Source organism: Arachis ipaensis, chromosome B3 (assembly GCF_059453495.1).
Source record: "Arachis ipaensis isolate K30076 ecotype BB chromosome B3, ASM5945349v1, whole genome shotgun sequence".
Lineage (NCBI taxonomy): Eukaryota > Viridiplantae > Streptophyta > Magnoliopsida > Fabales > Fabaceae > Arachis > Arachis ipaensis.
Window position 1 is genome coordinate 113,921,933 of NC_142438.1, and position 25,238 is coordinate 113,947,170.

The 25,238-nt window shown below is 41.1% G+C and overlaps 1 protein-coding gene across 1 annotated transcript; it reads left to right on the forward strand.

Annotated features, from left to right (window-relative positions):
• The first annotated feature begins 2,906 nt into the window (after positions 1–2,906).
• LOC107630778 (uncharacterized) lies at positions 2,907–5,683 on the forward strand. The gene is made up of 2 exons (XM_016334008.3): positions 2,907–3,337; positions 4,043–5,683. Exons 1-2 carry the CDS (start codon positions 3,218–3,220, stop codon positions 5,324–5,326), a joined length of 1,404 nt encoding a protein of 467 aa, XP_016189494.1. The 5' UTR covers positions 2,907–3,217; the 3' UTR covers positions 5,327–5,683.
• The last annotated feature ends 19,555 nt before the right edge of the window (positions 5,684–25,238 follow it).

Below are 25,238 nucleotides of genomic sequence, written 5' to 3' on the forward strand. Positions count from 1 at the left end.
TGGTGTATATGTGTATTTATACTTCGGTTGGGTCTCTTGAGACTATTGTTGTAACATTGTCGGGCGTCACTGTGAATTGTTGCGATAGTATCATCCTGCACAGGGAACTTAACACAAAGATAAATTGTAGAAACGATTGCGCCGAACTTATTTAAGAAAGGTCGGCCAAGTATTAAATTGTAAGGGCTAAAACAATCCATAACTAAATATTGAACATCTGAAGTTTTTGATAAAGGAGGCTCACCCAGTGTGGTTTGTAACCACACAGATCCCAAAACTGGGACTCTTTCACCTGAAAATCCGACCAAATCTCCAGTGGAAGGTTGTAATATGTTGTTGCTTAGTTTCATCTTCTGGAATGTTGAATAGAAAAGAACGTCAGCACTACTCCCTGAATTCAATAATACTTTTTTGACTAAAAGATCTCCTAACTGAATGGAGATTACAACAAGGTCACCTAGATTTGTTATAGTTGTATTGAAGTCGGAGGCTTGAAATGTCATCTGACGAAATTGTGAATGCGTTTGAGGATTGTTTGGGCTGGCTTCTATTGATAGCATAGCTTGGTAAGAGCGTTTATGTGCCGAGCTTGTAACGTCTCCACCTGCAAAACCTCTAGAAATAAAATTAATAACTCCTCTAGGTTGTTCAGGATGACTTGTGTTCGTCCTTTCTTTGTCTCGGCTTTACTGTCCTGCCGAGTTATGGTCGCCAATGGGAGGAGCACGCCGTTGTATATGGCCACCGATGTATTTATCGAGATGGCCTTGCCGAACTAGTCGCTCCAAAAGGTCTTTGGCGATGCAAAATAGTGGGGGCAAGAAAAATCATCAATTATTTGGGAAACAACTCAAATAGTGGTGCCCCAACTATATTTGGCTTAATAAAAAGGAAGTGAACAAAACAAATACGTTGGAAATTTCAAACAGGGTCAAAAGGCATCAACAAGCATGAAGAATGCACGAAGATTCACAAACGGGGAAACTTCAAAAGGGAATAAGCCACAAGCAAGAATAGTCGAATAAAAGTACCAAAAATCACTAACCTTAGATAACAAAACTGCGAATGCTGGTTGGAGAAACGCCGACCGACGGAAAATTCGACTGAAACGAAGTGTAAGCAAGGAAGAAGTGCACTAAGAAGAAGGAAGAAACTGCTCGAATGTAGAGAGAAAACTGTTCGCATGTGTAGGAGAGTTATGATAAAAGATGGAAATGAAAGGTAAAGTAAAAATAAAAGGCTATTTAATTTCAAACTAATGTTGCATTTATTGCAAAGAGAGAATGAATCTGACGATAAAACGAGGGAATAATAACTGCTTTTGAAATTGAAGAAAACTGTTCAATTTTCTTCAATGAACCCCTTGAAATTCCTATCTAAAATGGGCCTAACGTCATAAACTCGGATACCCCGACCCAAGGACTCAGGTCCAAGAATCCGAGTTGGGGGCACTGTTCCGGATAAAAGAAAACGTAACCGATGAAGCAATTAAGGTCATAACCGATTTCACGGGATAACGGCCCATACCACAACGGCTATGCCATTGAATCCTGTAACTGCCGAATCTCGACAATAATGTGCTACAGTAAGCACTAAATGCCGGAAAAACGGTAGCCTCACAAAGCCAAGGTAAAAGGGAAAGGCTACTAATAGGTAAACACACGAAAAACTTGCTTTACTACCTAATACACTACTGACTTTAGTATCAGAGTGCCTTACAGATTTTTCACCCAATCTAATTCTGTACTTGACGAAGTTGGAATATCTTGTCTCCACCTCTTGAAGATCGTGACCTCGCTTCGAGTACGAACAACATCATTTAAATTTTAGTAAAGCTTATTATATGATTTTAAAAGTAGAAAATGTTAATTAAAATTTTATTAAATTAAATCTAAAAAAACTTAAGGAACGAAAAATTTTTTTGGAACGAAAATACTTTGTTCGTAAGACTAATTTCAGTTAAATTGGGGATAATAATGCTTAAATGGGTTCAGTATATAAAAATTAAGGTTTTTATGTATTTATTATATATTTATTAAAAATAATTTAACAATTTTCCATGATAGCTTAGTCAAAAAGAAAGGGATGCAATGTGTTTAGGACTTTAGGGCATGAATTTCAGAGAGGAAGAATAAATAAGATTATGTGATGCCTAACAATCGTATAATGATAACAATTAAAAAAAAAAAAAAAAAGTGAAAGAGGGGGTAAGTGAAAAAGATGGAGCATTCGTGCAAGTTATATGAAAGTGGTGGCTGGCACAAAAGGGAAGAAGTAGAGTTTCTTTTATTATTGAGAGTGGGGCCCACCCCATGTCAGTGGAATTGTGCTCCGTCCAGAAAATAGCTGTGCACACGTGCACTCGTGCTGACGTTAACAGCCCCCACCCCCCGTTTCGTTGAATACGAAAGGTTAGTTTTGACTTTTTCCGTGTTTATTAAACAACGAGTGGTGAATGCTAATGATATGATATTTACCCAAACATTAATCAATTTTATTAGTCTTGGACTAACCTAACCTCAAAGCGCAGAGCACATAGAAGACAAAAGAGGCAAGCTACAAAGGGTAGTTGTGTACTCTTAATTAATAAAAACAACTTATATGACTAATAAATAATATTATTTTTTGTCAGTAATAATTTATATTAATATTTATAAAAATTTTATATATAAAAATATATAATTTTTATTAATATTTATTAAAATTATATATATATAAATTAATAAAATTTATTTATTAAAAATAATATAATATTTATATTAATTAAATAATAATAAAAATACTAAAAATTATTGGTGCAAAAATTTCTCAATAAAGGATAGTTCTATGAAATTAATTAATAAAAAATAAAAAGAAAAATATGTAAAGCAAAGGCTAAAATGGGGTAATAGGATAATCACATGAAAATGGAGCAAGTCATTGCCGTGTTTGACCTCAACTCAGAACGAAGGCTTTCCTTCTTTTAGTTTTCTACTCTCGCTGGAACACACAAACACGGTACCGCAGCTGCCACAGAGATTTCATTCTTGCACTTTCATTTTGCATCTCCCAAGAACAACAACAATAACTTGCTTGCTCAGCACTCTACCACCAACAAAAGGATTGTTATTGGGGGCGGTGGCTCTTCTTTTAGGCCTAATCTGCTACTTCTTCTTCTCGTGTCTGTAAAGAGGGTTTCAAAGTAGAATTGATCTCCGAAACAAACACACAGAGAAAGATGAGAAGAGGTGCAAATAATAATGGTAGAGCAGTCAACAACACTATGGATACTATAAACGCTGCTGCCTCTGCCATCGCAGCTTCTGCCCAAAATCGCGCTTCTCAACCAACTCAACAGGTATACATGTATAATACTATACTATACTACTTCCGTAGATTGTTTTTTGGCCAGGTTTTTGTTATGCGTTCTGTATTTTTTGGTGATACTTTTTGGTTTAAAAACAAAATCCCCCGCCCTCGGTTTATGTGTTTGATGATACGAATAAATAAAGGTGTAAGCTTTTTCCTTTTCAAAAGATAATAAGTTCGCGAAAATTTAGTTTCCCAAAGTTATGATTTTCTGTGCTTAGTCTTTGCCTTTGATGATGAGAAAAAACGCGTAACGTCAGCTCTCAAAAGATCTTGCACTGGTTTTTTCTTTTATTTCACATGGATCGGTTTTGTTGTTATGTTACTATTGGTAGGATAGGAATGGAATTTTTTTAATTAATGCTGAGAATCCCTGTGGAGGCAGAGTCACTGGAGATTGGAAAGTGATTTTGTACTACGCGCACAGTTTTAGTGAAAGTAATGACCACGGAATATTTCAATTCAGCAAGATTTGTAAATTTTGCGGTGATAATCACATTAATAATGAAAAAACCAAAGTGGTGATTCCATGTTAATGGATGTTCTGAGTATATGCAGTTCATTTTTCTTTTAGAATTGTGGTCTATTCAATACTCAAATTATAGCTGAACTATGCGACAATTTACATCTCTGAATCAAGACTTGACTTGTATGCCTGAGACTTAAAGCTATTTACATGTTTTGTTGGTCACAGAAGAAAAAATGGGGAAGCTTGTTGAACATAGCTGGGTGCTTTGGATATCAGAGGAATCGAAAGCGTATCGGGCACGCAGTCCTTGCTCCAGAAACAGCACCTTCTCGTGCAGATCCTACTGCACCTGCTGCCGTTATCTCAACACAAGTTCCTACCATAACACTTCCCTTTGTGGCACCTCCCTCTTCACCTGCCTCTTTCTTTCAATCAGAACCGCCTTCAACCGCGCAATCTCCAGTTGGTATTGTATCCCTCACGTCTGTGTCTGCCAGTATGTACTCTCCTGGTGGCCCTGCTTCAATCTTTGCAATCGGCCCTTACGCCCACGAAACACAATTGGTTTCGCCGCCTGTTTTCTCGGCATCATCCACTGCTCCTTTCACTCCACCTCCTGAGTCTGTCCACTTGACTACGCCGTCTTCGCCTGAGGTGCCCTTTGCTCAGCTACTTGACCCACAATATAGGAATGGAGAGACCTATCAAAGGATCCAAATATCTCACTATGATTTCCAATCCTATCAGTTTCAACCAGGAAGCCCGGTTGGTCAACTCATATCACCTAGGTCCGCCATCTCAGCTTCTGGAACCTCGTCGCCATTTCCAGACACCGAGTTTCCTGCTGGTGGCTCCCATATACTTGACTTGCAAGCAGCAGACCCTTCCAAGCTTCTTAACTTGGAGAAATTTTCCGCTCATGAGAACCGCAAGTCAAAAGAAAGTTCTGGGTCTATAACACCTGATGCTGCAAGGTCCACAACTCAAGGAAATTTTCTTCCAAATCATTGGGTTTCTGAGATCAAAATGTCTCCACATCCAAGCAATAATGGCTTGAGTGAGATCAGTTTAAGCCATAGGGTATCATTTGAATTATCTGCCCAAAAAGGAATGAGATGTGTGGAAAACAAACTGCCATCACCATCATCATCAGCATGGACTAAAGTACTGTCAAAATTGAAATATGAAGCAGCAGCAACGGTAGACAAAGAAGAAAGTTGTAGAGAAACTAGGCATGTTGATGACCAAAAGGTAGCAGCAGCTGAAACTCCAAATGATGCAGCCAAACAAACCAATTTGGGTGCAGAGGATGCAATAGTTGATGAGAAGGATGAGTCCTTAACCCTTTCTTCTGGCAAGGAATTCAAATTCACCAATGCAGATGGTGCAGATTCTCATGGCCCCAATATAGTTGCTGATTGGTGGGCTAATGAGAAAGTTGCAGGCAAGGAAGGAGGGGCCTCCAAGGATTGGTCTTTTTTTCCAATGATTCAACATAGTGTGAGCTAACCAATTATCAATAAGGGCTTATTCATGGACTTGCTAGAATATGCCATTGTTTCCTTAATTTTTGTTCAGTAGTACTGCTGTGGGGTAGCAGACTAAACAAACAAACAGCACAGGTGCCAATTGAATCATAGTAACTTAAGATTGGGCAGTCTAACACACAGTGATGGGGATCTTTTTTCCACTTTCAATGGCCCCAAAAACATAGCTGCAAGTTTTTCATAGTTTTATATGTTTTTTCTATTTTCTATTTCTTACCAAGAATGGTTACAGATAGTTGTACAGTTTTAGCTCCTGTAACTTTGTATCCTTTTTACATGTAATATGTTCCTATATAAATATAAATATTTTTGACAGTGATAGTGATAGTTATTATAAATAGCTAATGATGTAAGATGTTTGTTTCGGAGATTACCTGAAACCGGATCGTATTTGGGTCTGGACGTGAGGTCCAAGCTTTCAAAGAGGTGGTGATCGATTTAGGTTGTATCTGGTGGCCTCTATTCGAGTTGTTTGTGGGGAGATTTTTTGGGGGGAGGGGGGAGGAGGGGTGGTGGTACTTGCAGGCTGCAAGACACTCCGATGCCTAAGTTAGCATGAGTTTAAAGCAGGTTTATAGTATATTAGATTTTAAGTATACTTGAGAGGTGTCAGTGTATTTATAGGTAATGAGCTAATAATCATCGTTGGAGTAGTTCCACTCTTGGTGGTGGGTAACTGTTCATACCCTGGGTCGAGCTATCCGACCCGGGATGATCGGCGACACAGCGACCGACCTCTTCAGGTCAGACTACCCGACCTCTTCTAAAAGAGCTCGGCCAAATCAACAGGAAAGCCTAATAAAGGGCCCAAATAGAGGAAATCCAAAGGCAATCCCAGCCTATAGAGATAAAGGCGGTTCCCTTGAAGATAAGCTGACTTCATCCAAAACAGGATAAGATAAGATAAGATAACTAACTTATCTTATCAGAAAGGTCAGCCCACACTACTATAAATACACTGGAGCACCCATGTATAACTCATACTCTGATTCTACATAAAACCTGCTTTATACTCGTGCTAACTTAAGCATCGGAGTCTCTTGCAGGTACCCCCCACCCTCCGGTGGCCAAGGATCAGCAGTGCAGCTAGTCCAACAAGTCGGACACAACAGCTCCGGCCGCCACCAGCCGGCCGGATACGTCATCCCCGACCAGTACCAAGGATCTCATCCGAGATCGACCTCCAGTTTCAGGTAACCCTCGGAACATTGGCGCCATTGCTGGGGAACTTGAAAGTCATCCCAAAACCATGGCGGACGGCCATGACAACGACCACAACTCGGATCTGGAGAACAGAACACCGCACAAGAACGCGGACACTACGTTAAAGGATACTCCGGAATCCAATGGGGACAAAAACTCACCAAATCCGGGAGCCATGGAAGCACTTCAAGATCGCTTAAAGCAACTTGAGAAAGAAACCCAGCAACAACGGAAGATCGGAAAGGATCTACAAAGAGAGGTACGGCGACGTCGAGAACTAGAAGAAAAACTACAGCAATTAGAGGATGACCTCAAATCAAGAGCTCCTCGGACCACTCCTAAGGAAAATTCACACAAAGAACAGGATCCATTCACCAGGGAAATCATGAAGACCAAAATCCCAAAAGATTTCAAGCTCCCGGATATGGTTTTGTATGATGGCACTACAGATCCCAACCATCATCTCAGCAATTTCAGAAGCAGAATGTACCTTACCGATGCCTCAGATGCCGTTCGCTGCAAAGCTTTTCCAACAACTCTCACGAAAACGGCGATCAGATGGTTCGACAACTTACCTCCGAAGTCCATCTCAAACTTCGACGACCTGGCCAAAAAGTTCCTGGCCAGATTCTCCATCCAGAAAGATAAGGCCAAGCACGCACCCAGCTTACTAGGGATCAAGCAAGGAGATCGGGAGAGCCTCCGCAACTACATGGAAAGATTCAACAAAACATGCATGGACATACAAAGTTTACCAACAGAGGCCGCCATCATGGGGCTTATCAATGGCTTACGAGAGGGACCCTTCAGCCAATCTATATCTAAAAAGTATCCTACCTCCTTAGATGAAGTCCAGGAGCGAGCAGAAAAATACATCAATATGGAAGAGAACGCTCGGCTGGGAGAAATCTCAAAATCTGGGGCCTCCTACCGAGACAAAGACAAGGACTCCAAAAGGAAAGAAGATCGACAGGGTAAGAAAATAAAAAAATACCACAATTACACTCCTCTCAAAGCATCCCTGGTCGACGTGTACAAAGAAGTCTGCCATACAGAAAAAATCTCCCCAGCGCGGCCACTCAAAGGCAAAAGGGAAGGAGGAAACTGGAAGGAATATTGTGAATACCATCGAATTCGAGGGCACTCTACCAACGAGTGCTTCAACTTGAAAAATATCATAGAAAAATTGGTAAGAGAAAGAAAATTAGATTGATTTCTGGCCATCCGGGATGACGACCAAAGAAAAAGACGGAGAGACGAAGATGATGGACGAGCTGAACGGTCACCTCGGACACCAGAAAGACACGTCCACATGATACACGGCGGATTCGCAGGAGGTGGGATCTCCAAATCGTCTCGAAAGAGATATCTCAAAGAAGTATATCATGTTGAGGGAAAGGAGGAAGCACCCGACATCCCGGCGATAACATTTACTAAAGAGGACGCATCCGGCATCATCTCGGAACACGACAATCCCATGGTCATCACTATTATACTGGAAAATGCCAATTTACACCACACACTAGTAGACCAAGGGAGTTCTGCCGACATCTTATTCAAAACAGCCTTCGACAAGCTCGGCTTAGACGAAAAGGAACTTAGAGCATACCCGAACAATCTGTTTGGACTAGGAGACACTCCGATACAACCGCTGGAATACGTATCGCTACACACTACTTTTGGAAAAGGGAACCAATCTAGGACCCTCAAAATAGACTACATCATGGTCGACGTAAGTTCGGCCTACAATGCTCTCATAGGTCGGACAACACTCAATCAACTCGGCGCAATAGTCTTAACCCCGCATCTATGCATGAAATTTCCAACTACAGAGGGGATAGCCACGATAAAAGCATATCAAAAGATGGCACGTCGCTGCTATAACGAGAGCTTAAACCTCAAAGGCAGAGGAGAAGAGTTTCATACCATTGAGCTTGGCAGAGCTCAGCGTCGAGAAGAACTCCGTCTGCACCCAGAAGGTGAGGTAGAGAAGGTTCAGATTGGAGACACCTCGGACAAAACGACTAATATCGGCACGGTCCTAAGAGGAGACTCAAAAGAATTACTGATACAATTCTTACGAGATAATGTCGACCTCTTCACATGGAAAGCCGCAGACATGCCAGGCATAGACCCTAAGCTAATGTGCCACAAGTTGGCGGTCTATCCAGGATCGCGGCCGGTGCAGCAGAAGCGAAGAAAACTCGGACCAGAACGATCCCAAGCTATGGAAGAACAAGTACAAACGTTACTGGAGGCAGGATTCATAAGAGAAGTCAAGTACCCACTATGGCTAGCCAACGTTGTCTTGGTGAAAAAATCAAACGGGAAGTGGCGCATGTGTACCGATTACACCGATCTCAACAAAGCCTGCCCAAAAGATCCATACCCACTCCCAAGTATTGACGCTCTGGTAGATGCTTCCTCCGGATATAGATACCTCTCGTTTATGGACGCCTATTCGGGATACAACTAAATCCCCATGTATCCACCAGATCAAGAAAATACCTCGTTCTTAACACCGAAGGCAAATTACTGCTACATCGTGATGCCTTTCGGTCTCAAGAACGCGGGAGCTACTTATCAAAGGCTAATGAATAAAGTCTTCTCAGATCACATCGGAAAAATAATGGAAGTCTATGTGGACGACATGTTGATAAAAACACAAAGCGAAGATACATTATTGTCCGACCTGGCTCAAGTGTTTGACACTATAAGGAAGCATAACATGCGACTCAACCATGCAAAATGCACCTTCGCAGTTGAAGCAGGCAAATTCTTGGGCTTCATGCTCACACAAAGGGGAATTGAAGATAATCCAGACAAATGTCAAGCTATACTCAACATGAAGAGCCCAACCTGTGTCAAAGAAGTACAACTCAACAGGAGACTGGCCGCCCTATCCCGATTCTTAGCAGGAGCTGCGATAAGATCTCTCCCATTCTATGCTACTTTAAGAAAGGGAAAACAGTTCGAATGGACGACAGAATGTGAGATAGCTTTCCGAGACTTCAAGGAGTTCTTAGGACGGCCACCTATCCTATCTCGACCACGAGAAGGAGAACCACTCATATTATATCTCGCAGTAGGAAGCCGAGCGATAGCCTCAGCACTAGTCAGAGAAGACGAAAATGGGCAACAACCCGTCTACTTCATTAGCAAAGCACTACAGGGATCCGAGCCGAACTACCAGAAAATAGAAAAATTTGCCTATACTCTCATCCTAACATCTCGATGACTCCGCCCGTACTTCCAGGCTCACACCATTAAGGTTAGAACTAACCAGCCCATAAAAGGAATATTGCAAAAAACAGATTTAGCAGGCAGAATTCTACAATAGGCAGTCGAGTTGTCAGAATTTAACCTCCAGTATGAAGCTCGGACGGCCATCAAATCACAGTATCTGGCCGACTTCATTGCAGAATTCACAGATACCCTGGAAACTCCCACAGAATGGAATCTCTACGTGGACGGTTCCTCAAATAAAACTGGAAGCGGCGCAGGCGTGATAATAGAAAGCAACCAAGGAACCCAAGTTGAGCTCTCCCTCAAGTTCGGGTTCTCCGCCTTCAATAACCAAGCAGAATATGAAGCATTATTAGCTGGTTTGAAGCTGGCTAAAGAGGTCGGAGCTCAAAAACTCAACATTTACAGCGATTCACAAGTGGTCACATCACAAATAATAGGGAGCTACCAAGCCAAAGACCCCACCATGAAAAAATATTTGGATAAAACCAAGGAACTACTCGGACAAATCGGGGAATATAAGATCTGCCACATACCCCGCGAATAAAATGCCAGAGCTGATGCACTCTCAAAACTAGCCAGCACCAAACCAGGGGGCAACAATAGAAGTCTCATCCAGGAAATGTTGCAAAACCCGTCAATCTCGGAAGAGGAAAAAGTCATGGCCATAACAAGTCAGGACCAAGGATGGATGACCCCCATAATCAACTACCTCAAAGAAGGAACACTCCCCGCAGAAGAAAAGGAGGCAAAGAAGCTAAAAAGGGAGGCACAGTACTACACCATCATAAACAACATTCTGTACAAAAGAGGAATCTCAATACCTTTACTAAAATGCGTGCCGACCTCCAACACAAGGGAAGTGCTAGAAGAAATACACGGCGGCATTTATGGCAATCATCTCGGAGTACGAGCTCTCGCCAAAAAAGTACTCCGGCCAGGATTTTATTGGCCAACTCTACAGAAAGAAGCCACAGAATTTGTAAAGACATGTCCACCATGTCAAAAACATGCCAACTTTCACATCGCCCCGCCAGAAGAGCTCATCAGCGTGACTTCGCCTTGGCCGTTTGCAAAATGGGGACTCGATCTTCTCGGCCCTTTCCCACAGGGATCAGGACAAGTTAAATTTCTCATAGTGGGAGTAGATTACTTTACAAAGTGGATCGAGACAGAGCCCCTAGCCAATGCCACCGCTCAAAGAAGCCGGAAATTCTTATATCGAAACATTGTCACAAGGTTCGGGGTTCCATATTCAATAACCACAGACAATGGCACCCAATTCACAGATGCAGGCTTCAGAAAACTAGTAGCCGACTTGAATATAAAGCACCAGTACACCTCCGTCGAACATCCACAAGCCAATGGGCAGGCCGAAACTGCTAACAAAGTCATATTGGCTGGATTAAAACGGAGATTACAAGATGCAAAGGGAGCCTAGGCAGAAGAGCTCCCACAGGTCCTGTGGACATATCGAACAACGCCACATTCCACCACAAAGGAATCCCCCTTCCGATTAGCATACAGAACAGAGGCGATGATTCCAATAGAGATTGAGGAAGGCTCGCCCAGAGTAGTTCACTACAATGAGGAAGCAAACTTCCAACTTCAGAGAGAAGAGCTCGACTTGTTACCCGAAATCCAAGAAAGAGCTCGGATTAGGGAAGAAGCTCTAAAACGCCGAATGGCTTCCAGATATAATCAAAGGGTAGTGCCGAGAAATTTCACAGAAAATTATCTCATCCTAATCCGAATTGATATCGGAACAACTTGACCAGGAGAGGGAAAGTTGGCAGCAAATTGGAAAGGACCCTACCGAATTGTAGAAGTACTTGGAAAGGGCTAGTACATGCTGTCTGAACTCGATGGACGAGAGCTTCCCAGGTCATGGCACGCCTGCAACCTCAGAAGGTACTACAGTTAGAAAAGACAAAAGATCTCATCATTGGATGCACTCTTTTTCCTGAAAAGGTTTTTTAATGAGGCACCAAGTTGAGACTCAGACAATCCCATATGTATATATTTGCACTTTTCCTTTAAATAAAATATATTTTAGATATTCTACAAAGATTTCAAGACACATTAATCTGAAGCATTCATCGTCCGATTATAAAGCAACAGATCGGCAGAAAGTGAAAAATAATTTCACTGCACGATCACAATAAAGACAACCGTCCGATAAAGGTGAAAACGCGATTCACCCAAAGGACGATCTAGAGATGACAACCACTTTCTACAAATCGGCAAAGATGAACACAGAATAATGTAAGAAGTTATCGAAAGTGATCCAAAAAAGAACCTGACGAGGTCTTACGGATTGCTAAAATAATAACTTAAAGACTGACCGACGTTGAGAAGTCGGACCAAGTCAACCCAAGTTATAAGTAAACCCTGGAAAGAGGTCTGGCCAACCCTATTAAAGAGGATTACTTTAACTTAGAAGGGCTCGACATGACAAAGTCAGCCCAAAATGAGAATTTATCAAAGTAGTCCCTGAAAGAGATCTGACAAAGATCCAAGAAAGAGGACTACAAATAACTTAAAGGAGACCAATATAACCAAGTCGGACTCCTACTACTCAAAAGTTATCAAAGTAGTCCCTGAAAGAGATCTAACAAAGATCCAAGAAAGAAGACTACAAATAACTTAAAGGAGACCGATATAACCAAGTCGGACTCCTACTACTCAAAAGTTATCAAAGTAGTCCCTGAAAGAGATCTGACAAAGATCCAAGAAAGAGGACTACAAATAACTTAAAGGAGACCGATATAACCAAGTCGGACTCCTACTACTCAAAAGTTATCAAAGTAGTCCTTGAAAGAGATCTGACAAAGATCCAAGAAAGAGGACTACAAATAACTTAAAGGAGACCGATATAACCAAGTCGGACTCCTAAAACTAGAAAGTTATCAAAGCAATCCCTGAAAGAGATCGGACAAAGATCCAGAAAAGGGATTACAAAGATAACTTAGAAAAGGACTGCGAAAACAACTCAGAGGACTAACTTGAAGAAATCGGTTACAAATCATCAGAAATACAAGCCGGAGCGAGAACGAACCAAAAATCAAGTTAGACCTACCTAGTCACAACCACAAAGGATTCAAGATACAAAGTACAAAGCAATCCAAAAAGAGATACCAAGTCAAGCACAAAAAGCGCGATATCATCCACAAGGTTATAAAAGCCTCGGAGGCCACCAAAACCTATCTCAAAAAAGCTAAAGCATGCTACCATTTGTTTTTCATAAAAAACAAAAGTTGCTAGGCAAGTAACGGGAAAGTGTCAGCAATTAACAAAACATAAAGAGTTTTAAAAAGCCCACAAGCCGGGCCAACTACATATCCAGAATAAAGTTAAAACTAAGGGTCAGAAGATTTTTTAGCAGCATCAGGCCGAGGAAACGGAGGCCGAGTCTAGAGAGGAACGGCATCTACAGTACCGTCATCCCGGTTCAAGATCTGGCAGTCGGGGTCAGAAGCGGGAGGACCAACCTTGGCAGGGACAGCAGAAGTCGACACCTTGGTAGAGGCTACAGGGGGAGGATCGACATCATCCTCATCCTCGTCATCAGGGACAACCTTGCCATCCCTGACAACGTTCTCCAAGCTAAAGAGGGTCAGGTCGGCCTCGGGAGCAATAACCCGAACTTGTTCCCTCAAGTTCTCATAGGCAGCAGTTGCACTACCAACAAGATGACCTTGGAGTTCGGAATAATTAGCCCGGGCATTTTCCAACTCCTCTCTCAGACGCAACACCTCCCGGTAAGACGTCAAATAACTGTCCTTATGCCGCATAGCCGTGTCCTCGGCTAGTCTCAGAGAACCAGCCAGAGAAGTAGAACTAGCCTTTTTATTCTCCAAGTCTTTCTCCAACTTGGCCACCCTTACTTCAAGCTCCTCCTTCAAGTCCTTCATCCGATCAAACTCTTGTTTGGCCTCCTCCATAAAAGCTTTAGTAGCATGGAGAGGAAGACTTTGAGCAGTTCGATATAGGGCCGCCCCCATGTGTGCCAACTTGATACCACTCCGGGTGATATAATCAAAATGATGAAGAAGCGACACGTCGTCCATAGGAAGAACATCATAAGGGCCGATTTGTTGATCTACAAACTCAACTGCATCAAAGTCAGGAGCATCAAGGTCGAAAGGCTCAGTTGTTCTTTGCTTTCTACTAGGAGGGGCACCGGAAGCTGCAACAGAAGATTGTGGAGGATCGACCAGACGGACCCGGGGAGTAGGAATTGCTTTCCTCGGCCCGGGAGAACTTGATATAGGAGGTTTAACTGGAGGCTGAGAAGATCCCTCTCCGGCCGCCTTGGCCGAGATGTTTAAAGCAGCGGTCGCCTTCTTCGCCTTCTTATAGGCTCTCATAGAATCATTATTCTTCGACATCTCTGAAAAACACAAAAATCAAAGACAAGTTACAACACAGGAGAAACAAAACTCGGAAGCAAGTATAAAAACAAATCAAACAGTACCCAAAGCAGCCCGAACCAAAGATGGATCACTCAAAAATCTCTTCGTGTCCAGATGGGGTGGCCTCCCCCACAAATCTTCAAGAACAACTACAAAGGCCCGCTCAACCTCACTAAGCATTTCCCATGTGTAACGTGGCACTCTTACATTCTTTTGCCACTCCAGAGGAAAAGCAGGCTCATCATTTTCATCAAGAAAAAAGGGGCGAACCCCCTCAATGGCACAGACTCGGAAGAAATAGTTCTTAAAATCTTTGAACGACTCATCATACATGGCAAAAACTTTATGCCCCTGGGCCGATCTGAAAGAAATCCAGGAAGCTTTCTTTTTGGAGGAACCTCCGGGTTTGGCCGAGACAAAAAGATAAAGGAAAAGAGTTTCAGAAGGTGTCATGTCCAACTCCTGGCAAAGAAGTTGAAATATTTTGATAAAACCCCAGGAGTTCGGATGAAGCTGGGACGGAGCAATGTTACAGGACCACAACAAGTCAGTTTCAAAAGCAGTAAAAGAGAAAGTAACGTTTAACTGGCTGAAGAAGTATTCATAAGCATAGAAGGAGGGATGCTCCCCCTCGACAGAAGTCGGAAAACAAACTCTCTCATCGGAATCAGGAGCAACAAGCTCATAATCACCCTCGCGGGCACTGTTACCACAAATCCTATGGTGCTTCCTCAGCTCTGTGCAAAATTCAGCATCCACAATAGAAACACTCAACAAAACAAGGGAGTCCAGCCAATCGGACATCCCCTCAAGAACTCTGGAAGACATATCTACAATGTTATTGCGAGAAGACATGAGGCCAACTAATCCTACAAAGTAAGAAAAGAAGATGGGATTACTAAAAACATCTCGGACAAGGGAGAAAACAACTCAATACGATACAGGCGAACACACAGAAAAGGAAAACCCCAAGACTCAAACCAAAATCTTGAGGCATCCTTTGGAGGCAGTAACAAAGCAAGGTTTCCAGGAAAATCTACAGCTCCCACCCCAGCATTTTTCAAAAAAGAAAAAGACTTTAAACAGCAAGTAGTGTCAAAAGAAAAAGTCATCACAATCTATCAGCAAAAGCATTCCAAAAATCAAGTACGCCAAGAAGAAACCATCAAAGGTGCGAACTTTTTAGAATCAGGCAAAGCAACCGTCAAATAAAGCAAGAAATAGATACGGGTTTTTTCCTGGATAAACGGCATCAGAACGGAAACAACAAAGAACATGCAAAACCCTAAAAGCATTAAGCAAAGGCAAAAAAAGACCATGCAGAAAATGAAGAAACTCCCAGAACGCACAACAATAGGGCATAACAAAACAAAAGATCCAAACTTTCTCTAAAGAAAGGGACAAAATCAAAGCAAAACAAGGAGAATATATGAAACGGGACTAACCTGGAGACGATGAGAAACTTCGAGGAGAAAGACGGAAGCGCAGAAATAAAAGCTGCCCAAGAAAATCACCAAGCAACGCCGCAACGCAAGGAAGCAGAAGAACAAAATGAAAAACAGAGAGCGAAGAGAGCAGAGAAAGAAGTTACGAAAAGGGCGAAGGAGAGAAACCGTTTTTAGGGTTTTCAAAATCAAAATGAAAGAGCCAAAGGGAAACGGGGCAATTAATGACAAAATTAATGAAAGAATTAAACCCTTGCACGTTCCCAAAGCGCCGATATAAAAGCGCGCGTTTTTAGAGGAAACGTTCTACATTCAAAAGCTGTTTCAAAGGAATCGACAAAATGCTTGAGTTCGGCCTCACTATACCGAAGTCAAAGAACTCAACCTCAAAAGAAGACCGAGCTCAAGCAGGGGCACTATTCATACCCTGGGTCGAGCTATCCGACCCGGGATGATCGGCGACACAGCGACCGACCTCTTCAGGTCAGACTACCCGACCTCTTCTAAAAGAGCTCGACCAAATCGACAGAAAAGCCCAATAAAGGGCCCAAATAGAGGAACACGACCCAAATCCAAAGGCAATCCCAGCCTATAGAGATAAAGGCGGTTCCCTTGAAGATAAGCTGACTTCATCCAAAACAGGATAAGATAAGATAAGATAACTAACTTATCTTATCAGAAAGGTCAGCCCACACTACTATAAATACACTGGAGCACCCAGGTATAACTCATACTCTGATTCTACATAAAACCTGCTTTATACTCGTGCTAACTTAAGCATCGGAGTCTCTTGCAGGTACCCCCACCCTCCGGTGGCCAAGGATCAGCAGTGCAGCAAGTCCAACAAGTCGGACACAACAGCTCCGGCTGCCACCAGCCGGCCGGACACGTCATCCCTGACCAGTACCAAGGATCTCATCCAAGATCGACCTCCAGTTTCAGGTAACCCTCGGAACAGTAACTGTCCCTTTTTTCTAGGGGTTGTTGAGATCTCTCTTCTAGAAGTAGGTGAGAGATAGTAGAGATTAGTTATAACTCCTTCGGGGGGTTATCACTTTGTAGCATTTTGTCTGACCTCTTGAGAGGTCGGTTACTCGGTAGCTATCTTTTGGATTTTCTCTGCTGGATTTTATCTGCTTTGGGCCTGGCTTATGTTTTGGGTCAGGGTATGAACCGTGCCCCTGCTCGAAGTCGAACTTTATGAAGTCGGACTTGAGCAATCAGATGATCAAGTCGAAATGTTGAGCTGTGGAGAAGTTGTTTAGTAGTTTTGAGGTCTGAAGCCAAGGAGGTCGGTCGATTCAACATGATTTGAATGATGTAACATTTTTGTAAAGTTACTCCGTAACTATTTGTGCGCTTTTCCATACGCTATCATTTTGTTGCAGTGTAGTTGTTACTTCCCTAAAAGTTGTCATTTGGTAACCTGATATTACAAGTTGTTTTCACATTCTGTGCGACTTGCTCTCTTTATACGACTTATTTTTGGCCAAGTCTTTTTTCTAGAATTGATTTATACAACTCGTTTTTTCCGACTTTATTTAAGGTGTAGGCTCTGTATGACTGGTTTTAGCACATTAACCAGAGAATATTTCTTGTCCTAGTTTCGTACAACTCGTTCCGTTCGAGTTGTTTTGAGGATGCATGACTTGTTTTTAATACAAATCGTTTATTTTGAGACATAATTATTTCTCGATCGGATTTCATGCAACTCGTTTTAGTTCGAGTTGTTTTGTGACCTAATGACTTGTTTTAATTCAAATCATTTTTGGAACTTATAGTTCTAATTTGGGTTAAGTACGATTTTGGTCCCTAAGGTATAAGCCGAAAATTTTATTCGTCCCCAACCGTTTTTTGCATACAAAATTGTCCTTAAGGTTCAGCTTAGTTTTAAAATCGTCATTCATCTAATTTTCGGATAAAATTACCCTTCCCCAATTTTACACACATTGATTCCCAATCTCTCAGATCCACCATGGTTGAAGGATCACCAAGTTCTCAGCAACACCAACCAAGTTCTTATACTCAACAACCCCAATTTTCACAATTTCTCACATATACTCCAAAAATTCAAGAATTAGCAACACCAATTTATCACACAAATGTCACAATTTCTTAAAGACCAAACTAGAAAAAGAGAAAGATGAACAAGGAGAATCAACAACAACAAGAACAAAAAACTAACAGAGACCAAAGAAGAAAAATTAGCAACAAATAACAACAAAAATCATCACCAAATACTCAAAAAATTATGTGATGCAAGGCTGAAGAATAGAACTTGAGGGAGTACGAATGGGAGTGACTACCACAATGACCACGGGAGCATCTTTGCCTGCCCACGTCGCTGTCGCGAGAGTCTATGCCCGCCCAAGTCGCTGCCGCCTGCGTTCGTGCCCGCCCGCGTTGCTGCCGTCTGCATCTTTTCCCACCCGTGTCGCTGCCATTCGCATGGCTGTTGCATGCTTCTCTTCCTGTCCAGTTCGTTGCCACCAACGTGTCTTCCTGCCCGCGTTGCTACCGCCTGCGTCTCTATCCGCTTGCATATCTGCTCACCCACGTTGCTATTGCCAGTGTGTCTATCTCTCTGCCCTCCTTTCGTTGCAGTGAAGGGAGAAGATGAGGGATTGGAATAAATTGGGGAAGAATGATATTTTTGTCCAAAAGGACGATTTTAAAATCAATTTGAACCTTAGGGATGATTTTGTCTGCAAAAAAAGGTTAGGGACGAATAAAATTTTTGGCCTATACCTTAGGGACCAAAATCGTACTTAACCCTTCTGATTTCTTACGACTTGTTTTGATACAAATCGTTTACTTAAAACGTGGCTATTTCTTGATCTGATTTCATGCAACTCATTTAGTTCGAGTTGTTTTTAGGACTTCACAACTTATTTTTTAACTTATTTACTTTGAGTCCTTTTAAAGTAACAGATCAACGTGGCTATTTCTTGATCTGATTTCATGCAACTCATTTAGTTCGAGTTGTTTTTAGGGCTTCACAACTTATTTTTTAACTTATTTACTTTGAGTCCTTTTAAAGTAACAGATCATCTTTATAACTATCGGACTTCGTTGCTTTATCCATCGTGCCCCTACTCGAGGTTGAGCTTTATGAAGTCGGACTCGAGCAATCAAGCGGATCGGATTATCGAATGAAGCCTTTAAATGATTTTTTCAACTCGTTCATTCTGAGTTGTTTTATTGATGACTTGTTGTTATGGAAGTCATTTTTTTTTCATTTTTTTTAAAGTACAACTCGTTGTATATCAAGTTGTTTCGATTTTGCTTTAGTGATTCATTTTGATACAAATCACTTTTTAATGCTTTTCTTTAATGATTTGTTTTTATACAAATTACTTTTAAAGCTTTGCCTTCAGGTTGACACGACTTGTGCTTGACACAAGTTGTTTTGTTGAGGATATGGTCGACTGGCACAACTCGTTTAAACCGAGTTATCCTTCTTCTTGTTGAATGACCTTTTTAATGCAAGTTGCTTAGATCATATGATTATTTTTTTACTCGATTTTGTTCAACTCATGAGCTTGAGTTGCTTCAAATCATCAAGCTGTATTATAACCGTTGAACACCAATTTGAACTTCATCTCCTTTTCTGGATACAAAGAAATTCTCATCATCCGAGACGAGCTTTGTCTGAACCGAGTTAGGTAGATAGATTTAATTTATAGATAGCTTTTCTGTGCTTATCTTGTTACTAAATATTTTTCTCTCTGTTTGTAGAAAAGATGACAAGTGGATCGGCTTCTTATAATAAACTTCACCAGGCGAAAAAATGCAGTAGCTCAGCATATGCAGCTTAAAGAGATTGAGAAGTTGGTCACTACACCTGCTTCTTCTCCCTAGCACTGTCCGACTTCTTCTTAGTCTGAACAGCTTGCTCAAACTTCTCCTCCTAAGGGCTCTGGTGCCCAAGTTGTTTCACCCGTTCCTTCTTTTTCGGACACAAGATAGGAGTCAGACTCGGGCACTTCTCGTAAGCGCAAAGCTCCCTCCAACAAGTACCGCAGTATCTACAACAAAAGAGTTTGATGCTATTTCCTTTAGTGAGGAGTACATCCTTCCTGGGAGTTCCATTGTCATGGATGATACCTTTTTGGAGAAGAATATTGAGATGGTGGCAGAAGGGGGCACTTGTGCTGCTGGAGTTTGTACTGACCTTCTAAAATGGCTTCTCCAAACTCCCCTTAATGCCACTCAAAAGGAGGTGTCCGACCTTTGAGGAGAGGTGGACGAGCTTGAAGAAGGCCAAGACGTAGTGGGAGGCAGAGGCTTTGAAGAAGAAAGCAGAAGAGAGCTATACCTTCGTTTATGGGGAGAAGCTTGATTTGACGACCGAGTTGGAGGAGTTGAAGGTTTAGCACGAGGAGTTGGAGGGCTCTATTGGAAAGGGCATGGACGACCTTGTAGAAATTTTAAAGGCCCAATTTCAAGTAATCGTCGCTGGAGTTGATATCTCTACCATTGATCCTAACAAAATTGTGATTGGTGGCCAGATCGTTTTAATTCCAGAGGATGATAAAGGTGCCCCAACTCCTCATAAGTTGAACGCTTCTACTTATGTTTTGGAAGAGGTCCTGCACCCAACCTCTCCTAAGGAGGTCGTACAAGAGGATGAGAGCATTCTAGATGCTAATGCAGGAGCTTCTTAGGTGGAAGTCGTCCTTCCAGCCGATGTTGGAGCTGCTCCTTGATTTATTTTATATCTTTGTTTTGGTGGCCCGAATTGTGGGTCTTTTATGAACAATTTATGGTGATTTTTTTATACTAAGTTTCCATTTGGGCTTTATAACACTTTGCTTCTACTTTATTGTCTTCTATCATATCTTCTATGATTTTTGCATCATTTATGATATGACATGCTTGCATTTAAAGTTAAGGTTTCACAAGTCATTTTTGGAGACAAGTTGCCTTTGCTATACCACTTGTTTTACCTAGAATTGGTGCTTGTTTGTTTTTATGTAATTTTGTGCTTTTGCAAGACTTTTTTCTCATAACTCTATTGTTTCGAGCTTTTCTAGAGGTCGTGGAAGTCTTGCTTCGATTTTATAGTAAATTCCCTGTGCTCCGATCATGTGAGGTCAATGCCTTTCATTGCTATTAGATTCCTACAAGTTATTTTGGACCCTCCTTTCAACTCGTTTGGTCGAGCTGCTCTGGGAGGTCGGATAACTTGTTTTATGTTTGCTGTGTCAACCTAGTAAGATCGGACATTTATCTCTTGGGGAAGCAATCTTACAAATCTCCTTCTTTTTCAATTTGTTTCAAATTGTTGTGAGGTCGGGTTTAGATTTGTTTTTGCCTCTTCTTCGTGTTAATTATGATCACGCCACCGTTAAGAGGTCAGTCATGTTTTAATTCAAGTTACTTTTACGATTCGTTTTAGCCTTGCCTCTTTTACCGACTCGTTTTTGTACAAGTGGTTTAATGAGGTCGGACCACGATCTGCTTATATAACTTCTTACACCAATTTGGACCTCGTCGCTTTATCTTGCCGACTATTGAGGCTGGGCGATGATTTTCGCGCTTTGTCACGCTTAAATTGGTGCGTGTTGGTGAAGGGATTATATGCGTATTCCCTCCCCTTTCTAGTTTTTACAAGGTTGTTATCCTTGTGTAAGATACAACTCGTTTTACCCGAGCTATTTTAATTGGAGGATTGTTTTTACATTTTCGATTTTTTTTGAAACGTTTACAATCTTTTCTTTCCTTTTCAACTCGTTTCTGTATGAGTCATTTGGTTGAAGGATTTTTGTTTTTACCCTTTTCAATTTTTACAACTCATTTTATATCGAGTTGTTAAATCGTATTTATGCCTCGATGGGCATATTTAGTTAAGTTACTTTTGCGACTTATTCTAAACACAACTTTTTCAACCCGTTTGTCCCGAGCTATTTCGAGGTGTTTTTTTTTTCAAATCCCGTATGTAACTTCTTTCCACCAACTGGTTCTTCATCGCTTCATCTGGGCAACCTCTATATGATCGGCCCGTGATTTTTGCGGATTGTCGAGCTTCAACTGGTGTGTTTTAATGGTAGAGAATCAATTTCCATAAGAAATTGTATTATCTCCTTATGTTGGAGGTGTGTCGTGACCTGGGCAGCTCGTCACCTTTGAGACCGGACACTTTGTAGTAGCCCTTTTCTAAGACTTCAGTAATCTTGAATGACTTGTTGGGATCTTCGCATTTTGATGCTAGCTTTCTGTCACCTGATTTCAGCCCGATATCATTTTGGATCACGACGAGGTCTCCAGTTGAGAAACTTCTTTGTATGACCTTCTTATGGCCATTTTTTGTTTAGAATCTTGCTCCAAAAGAAGTCATATCTCCGAAAAGAGGTCGGATTTTTCTTTATAAGCTCAGATATTTTCAACCTCATTGTAGTATGACTGTTAAAAGAGGTCAGATTTTCTTCGTAAGCTCTAAAGGTGGTCGAATTTTTATTTGTAAACTTGAATCCTCAGAAGAGGTCAGATTTTCTTCATAAGCTTGGATCCTTAGAAGAGGTCGGATTTTTTTTTAAGCTTGGAAAGAGGTCGGATTTTCTTTCTAAGCTTGGAGGCTTTCAACCTCATTCTAGAGTCTGATCTTTAAAAGAAATCGGAGTTTTCTTCGTAAGCTCGGAAAGAAGTTGGATTTTTCTTTGTTAGCTCTAAGCTTATCCGACCTTATTGTAAAGTCTCTACATGAGAAAAGGTCAGATTTTTCTTTTGTCTTTCTTTATTTGCCCCAGTTGGAGTTATTGATTCAATGTCGTAGGAGGGTAGATAAGATGATTCTCTATTTATGGAGTTGTCCGATGTGTCTATGGTTTCAGCCTGAACTCTAACGTGTTGACTTCTTTACTTTCAGGGTTACTGAGCTGGTACTTCTATTGTGGCATTTATGCCCTTACTATGAGGTATTTTACTTGTCTGGACGCTTGAAGGAACGACCCGAATAAGCCTAAACCCCATTTGGCAAAGGGTCATGGTGAGATAACACTAATGAGCTTTTCTGGCGGTGTCACGTTGAAATTTTCATGTAACTAACACGGCGGGCACCTCTTTTCGAAGTCGGTCGCATCTTTTTGTAAAATCGGCCAATAAAAGTCGACTCGTAGCATCTTTGTCAGTGACCTTGCCTCCAGATGATTTTCATGGATGCCACTATGGATTTCATCTAGGATCCCTTCTGGTTTGAGTTCGGGACATACTTCAACATTTTTCATTTTGCTTCCTTACCAATACCACATACGTTTTCTAACCATAGGGGATCTAAGATCCAACTTCCAGGAGTGCTTGGACTTGTTTTTCACAACGTATGCTCTTTCACGGTTGAACTTTTGTTACCTCTATTGTATAGGTCAGGCAACTGGGTATACAGCTAACTTATGGTTCATGAGGTTGAGGCAAATGCTTGGCATATCGAAAGCCTTTCAAGCAAAGAGGTCAGAATTTTCTTTGTATCCTTAGAGGTTCTTAACCTTATTGTAGAATCTGAATTTTAAAGGAGGTTGGAATTTCTTTCTGGTAAGCTTCGAGGTTTTCGACCGCATTGTAGAGTTGATCATGAAAGAGGTAGGATTTTTTCACAAACTCCAAAAAGAGGTCGGATTTTTCTCTGTGAGCTCTAAAAGAGGTCGTAATTTCTTTTGTAAGCTTGGAGTTTTCAACCTCATTGTATAGTCAAACTTTTAAAAGAGGTCGGATATTTCTTCGTGAGCTCTAAAAGAGGTCAGATTTTATACCGTCTTGTCCGACCTGGTATACTTTTTTGAAGTTGCTGAGATGGTTATGTGGATCAGTAGATCCATAATAGGAATCTATGTTGGGATGTTGGAAATTTCTTGGGACCTTTGCATGCATGACATCTTTAGAGAAAAGATCGTCCCCTCCAATGAAGACTAAGTCTTTGTCATCTTGACTTTCTTTTTTCTTTGGCTCGGATTCCGGTTTTCTTAGTTTATCTTCAATCTCTCTTCTGTTGTGAAGCTCTTTTCGGAATTAGCTCTCCGATTTTCTTCGTCGTTCTAACTCGTTTTTCAAGGGGTCTCCATTTTTTATCTGAAGTTGGACGCAATTCGTCCTTTTAGATGTTGATCATCCACCATTATCAAGGGTTGAGCTCCAGGTCCCCAATAATGGCGCCAATGTTTTGGAGGTTACCTAAAACTGGATCGTATTTGGGTCTGGACAGGTCCAAGCTCTCAAAGAGGTGGTGACCGACTTAAGCTTTGTCTGGTAGCCTCCATCCGAGTTGTTTGTGGGGAGATGGGGGGTGATACCTGCAAGACGAGCCTATACCCAAGTTAACATGGGTTTAAGCATTGTTATTAAAATCCAGAATTGAAAATTTGTTCAAAATGCTAAAGGCAGGTTCGAAACCCCTACCTTCATAACTAGAGGCGCCGTTTACAGCCACTAGGCTGTTGTGCTCTTCTTTAATATATATGCAAATTATAATATATATAAATATCTTTCATCAAATTAATTCTATTTAATTTATTTTAATTTTAGTTATAAACTCACTCATTCTTAAATTAATTATATTTTTATTCAACAATAATTATAAACTCACTTATTTTTTCTTTTCATAATTATATAATATCTATTAATATTATTTTTCAATAAATACTTATAATATATAATAATATAATAAATATAAACTAATTAATAAATTATTAAAATTTAAAAAAATAGTAGTTATTTTAATATAAAAACAAAATAAAAATATTTATGATAGAGTAAAAATAATAAAATATTTATTATTTTTGTTCCATATTATTTTAAAATATCTTGATATTTTTAAAATATTAGTAAAAATATGTATTTTAAATTTTAATTTTAAATTTTTAACTATTTTTTATTTTTTATTTATATAGGACCGAGTCAACCGGTTCAACCAGTAATTTATCGGTTGAACCAGTGATCCAGTAACCTGACCGGTTCGATCACTGATTTGGTTCTGACAACTATGATTTAAAGCAAGTTTATAGTATATTGGATCTTAAGTATACCTGAGGGGTGTCAGTGTATTTATAAGTGATGAGTCAATAACTACTGTTGGAGTAGTTCCACTATTGGTGGTGGATAACCATCCCCTTTTTTAGGGGTTGTTGAGATCTCTCTTCTAGAAGTATGTGAGAGATAGTAGGAATTAGTTATAACTCCTTTAGGGGGGAGTTCTCACTTTGTAGCATCTTGTCCGACCTCTTGAGATGTCGGTTACTCGGTAGCTGTTTTCTGGACTTTCTCTGCTTTGGGTCTGGCTTATATTTTGGGGCAGGATACGAACAATGTTGATTGTGAATTTGTGACTACAGTTTAGTTTGCTTGTTTTTTCATCAAAATTTCTATTTTTTTTTGACTTGGCCATGGGCCAGAAGACTGACCCGGCCCACAACCTGGAACCCGCACCTGCCCAGGCCCAGAACCCTACACCCAGAAACTGAATTCGCCCATCTCTTCACCCTCACTGCCCGATTCAACCTGCAGAGACAAGCTTCTTCTTCAAGATAGAGCTGTCGTCGCTCCGCCATTGACTTTGGACGTGCTGAGCTCGGAGCCT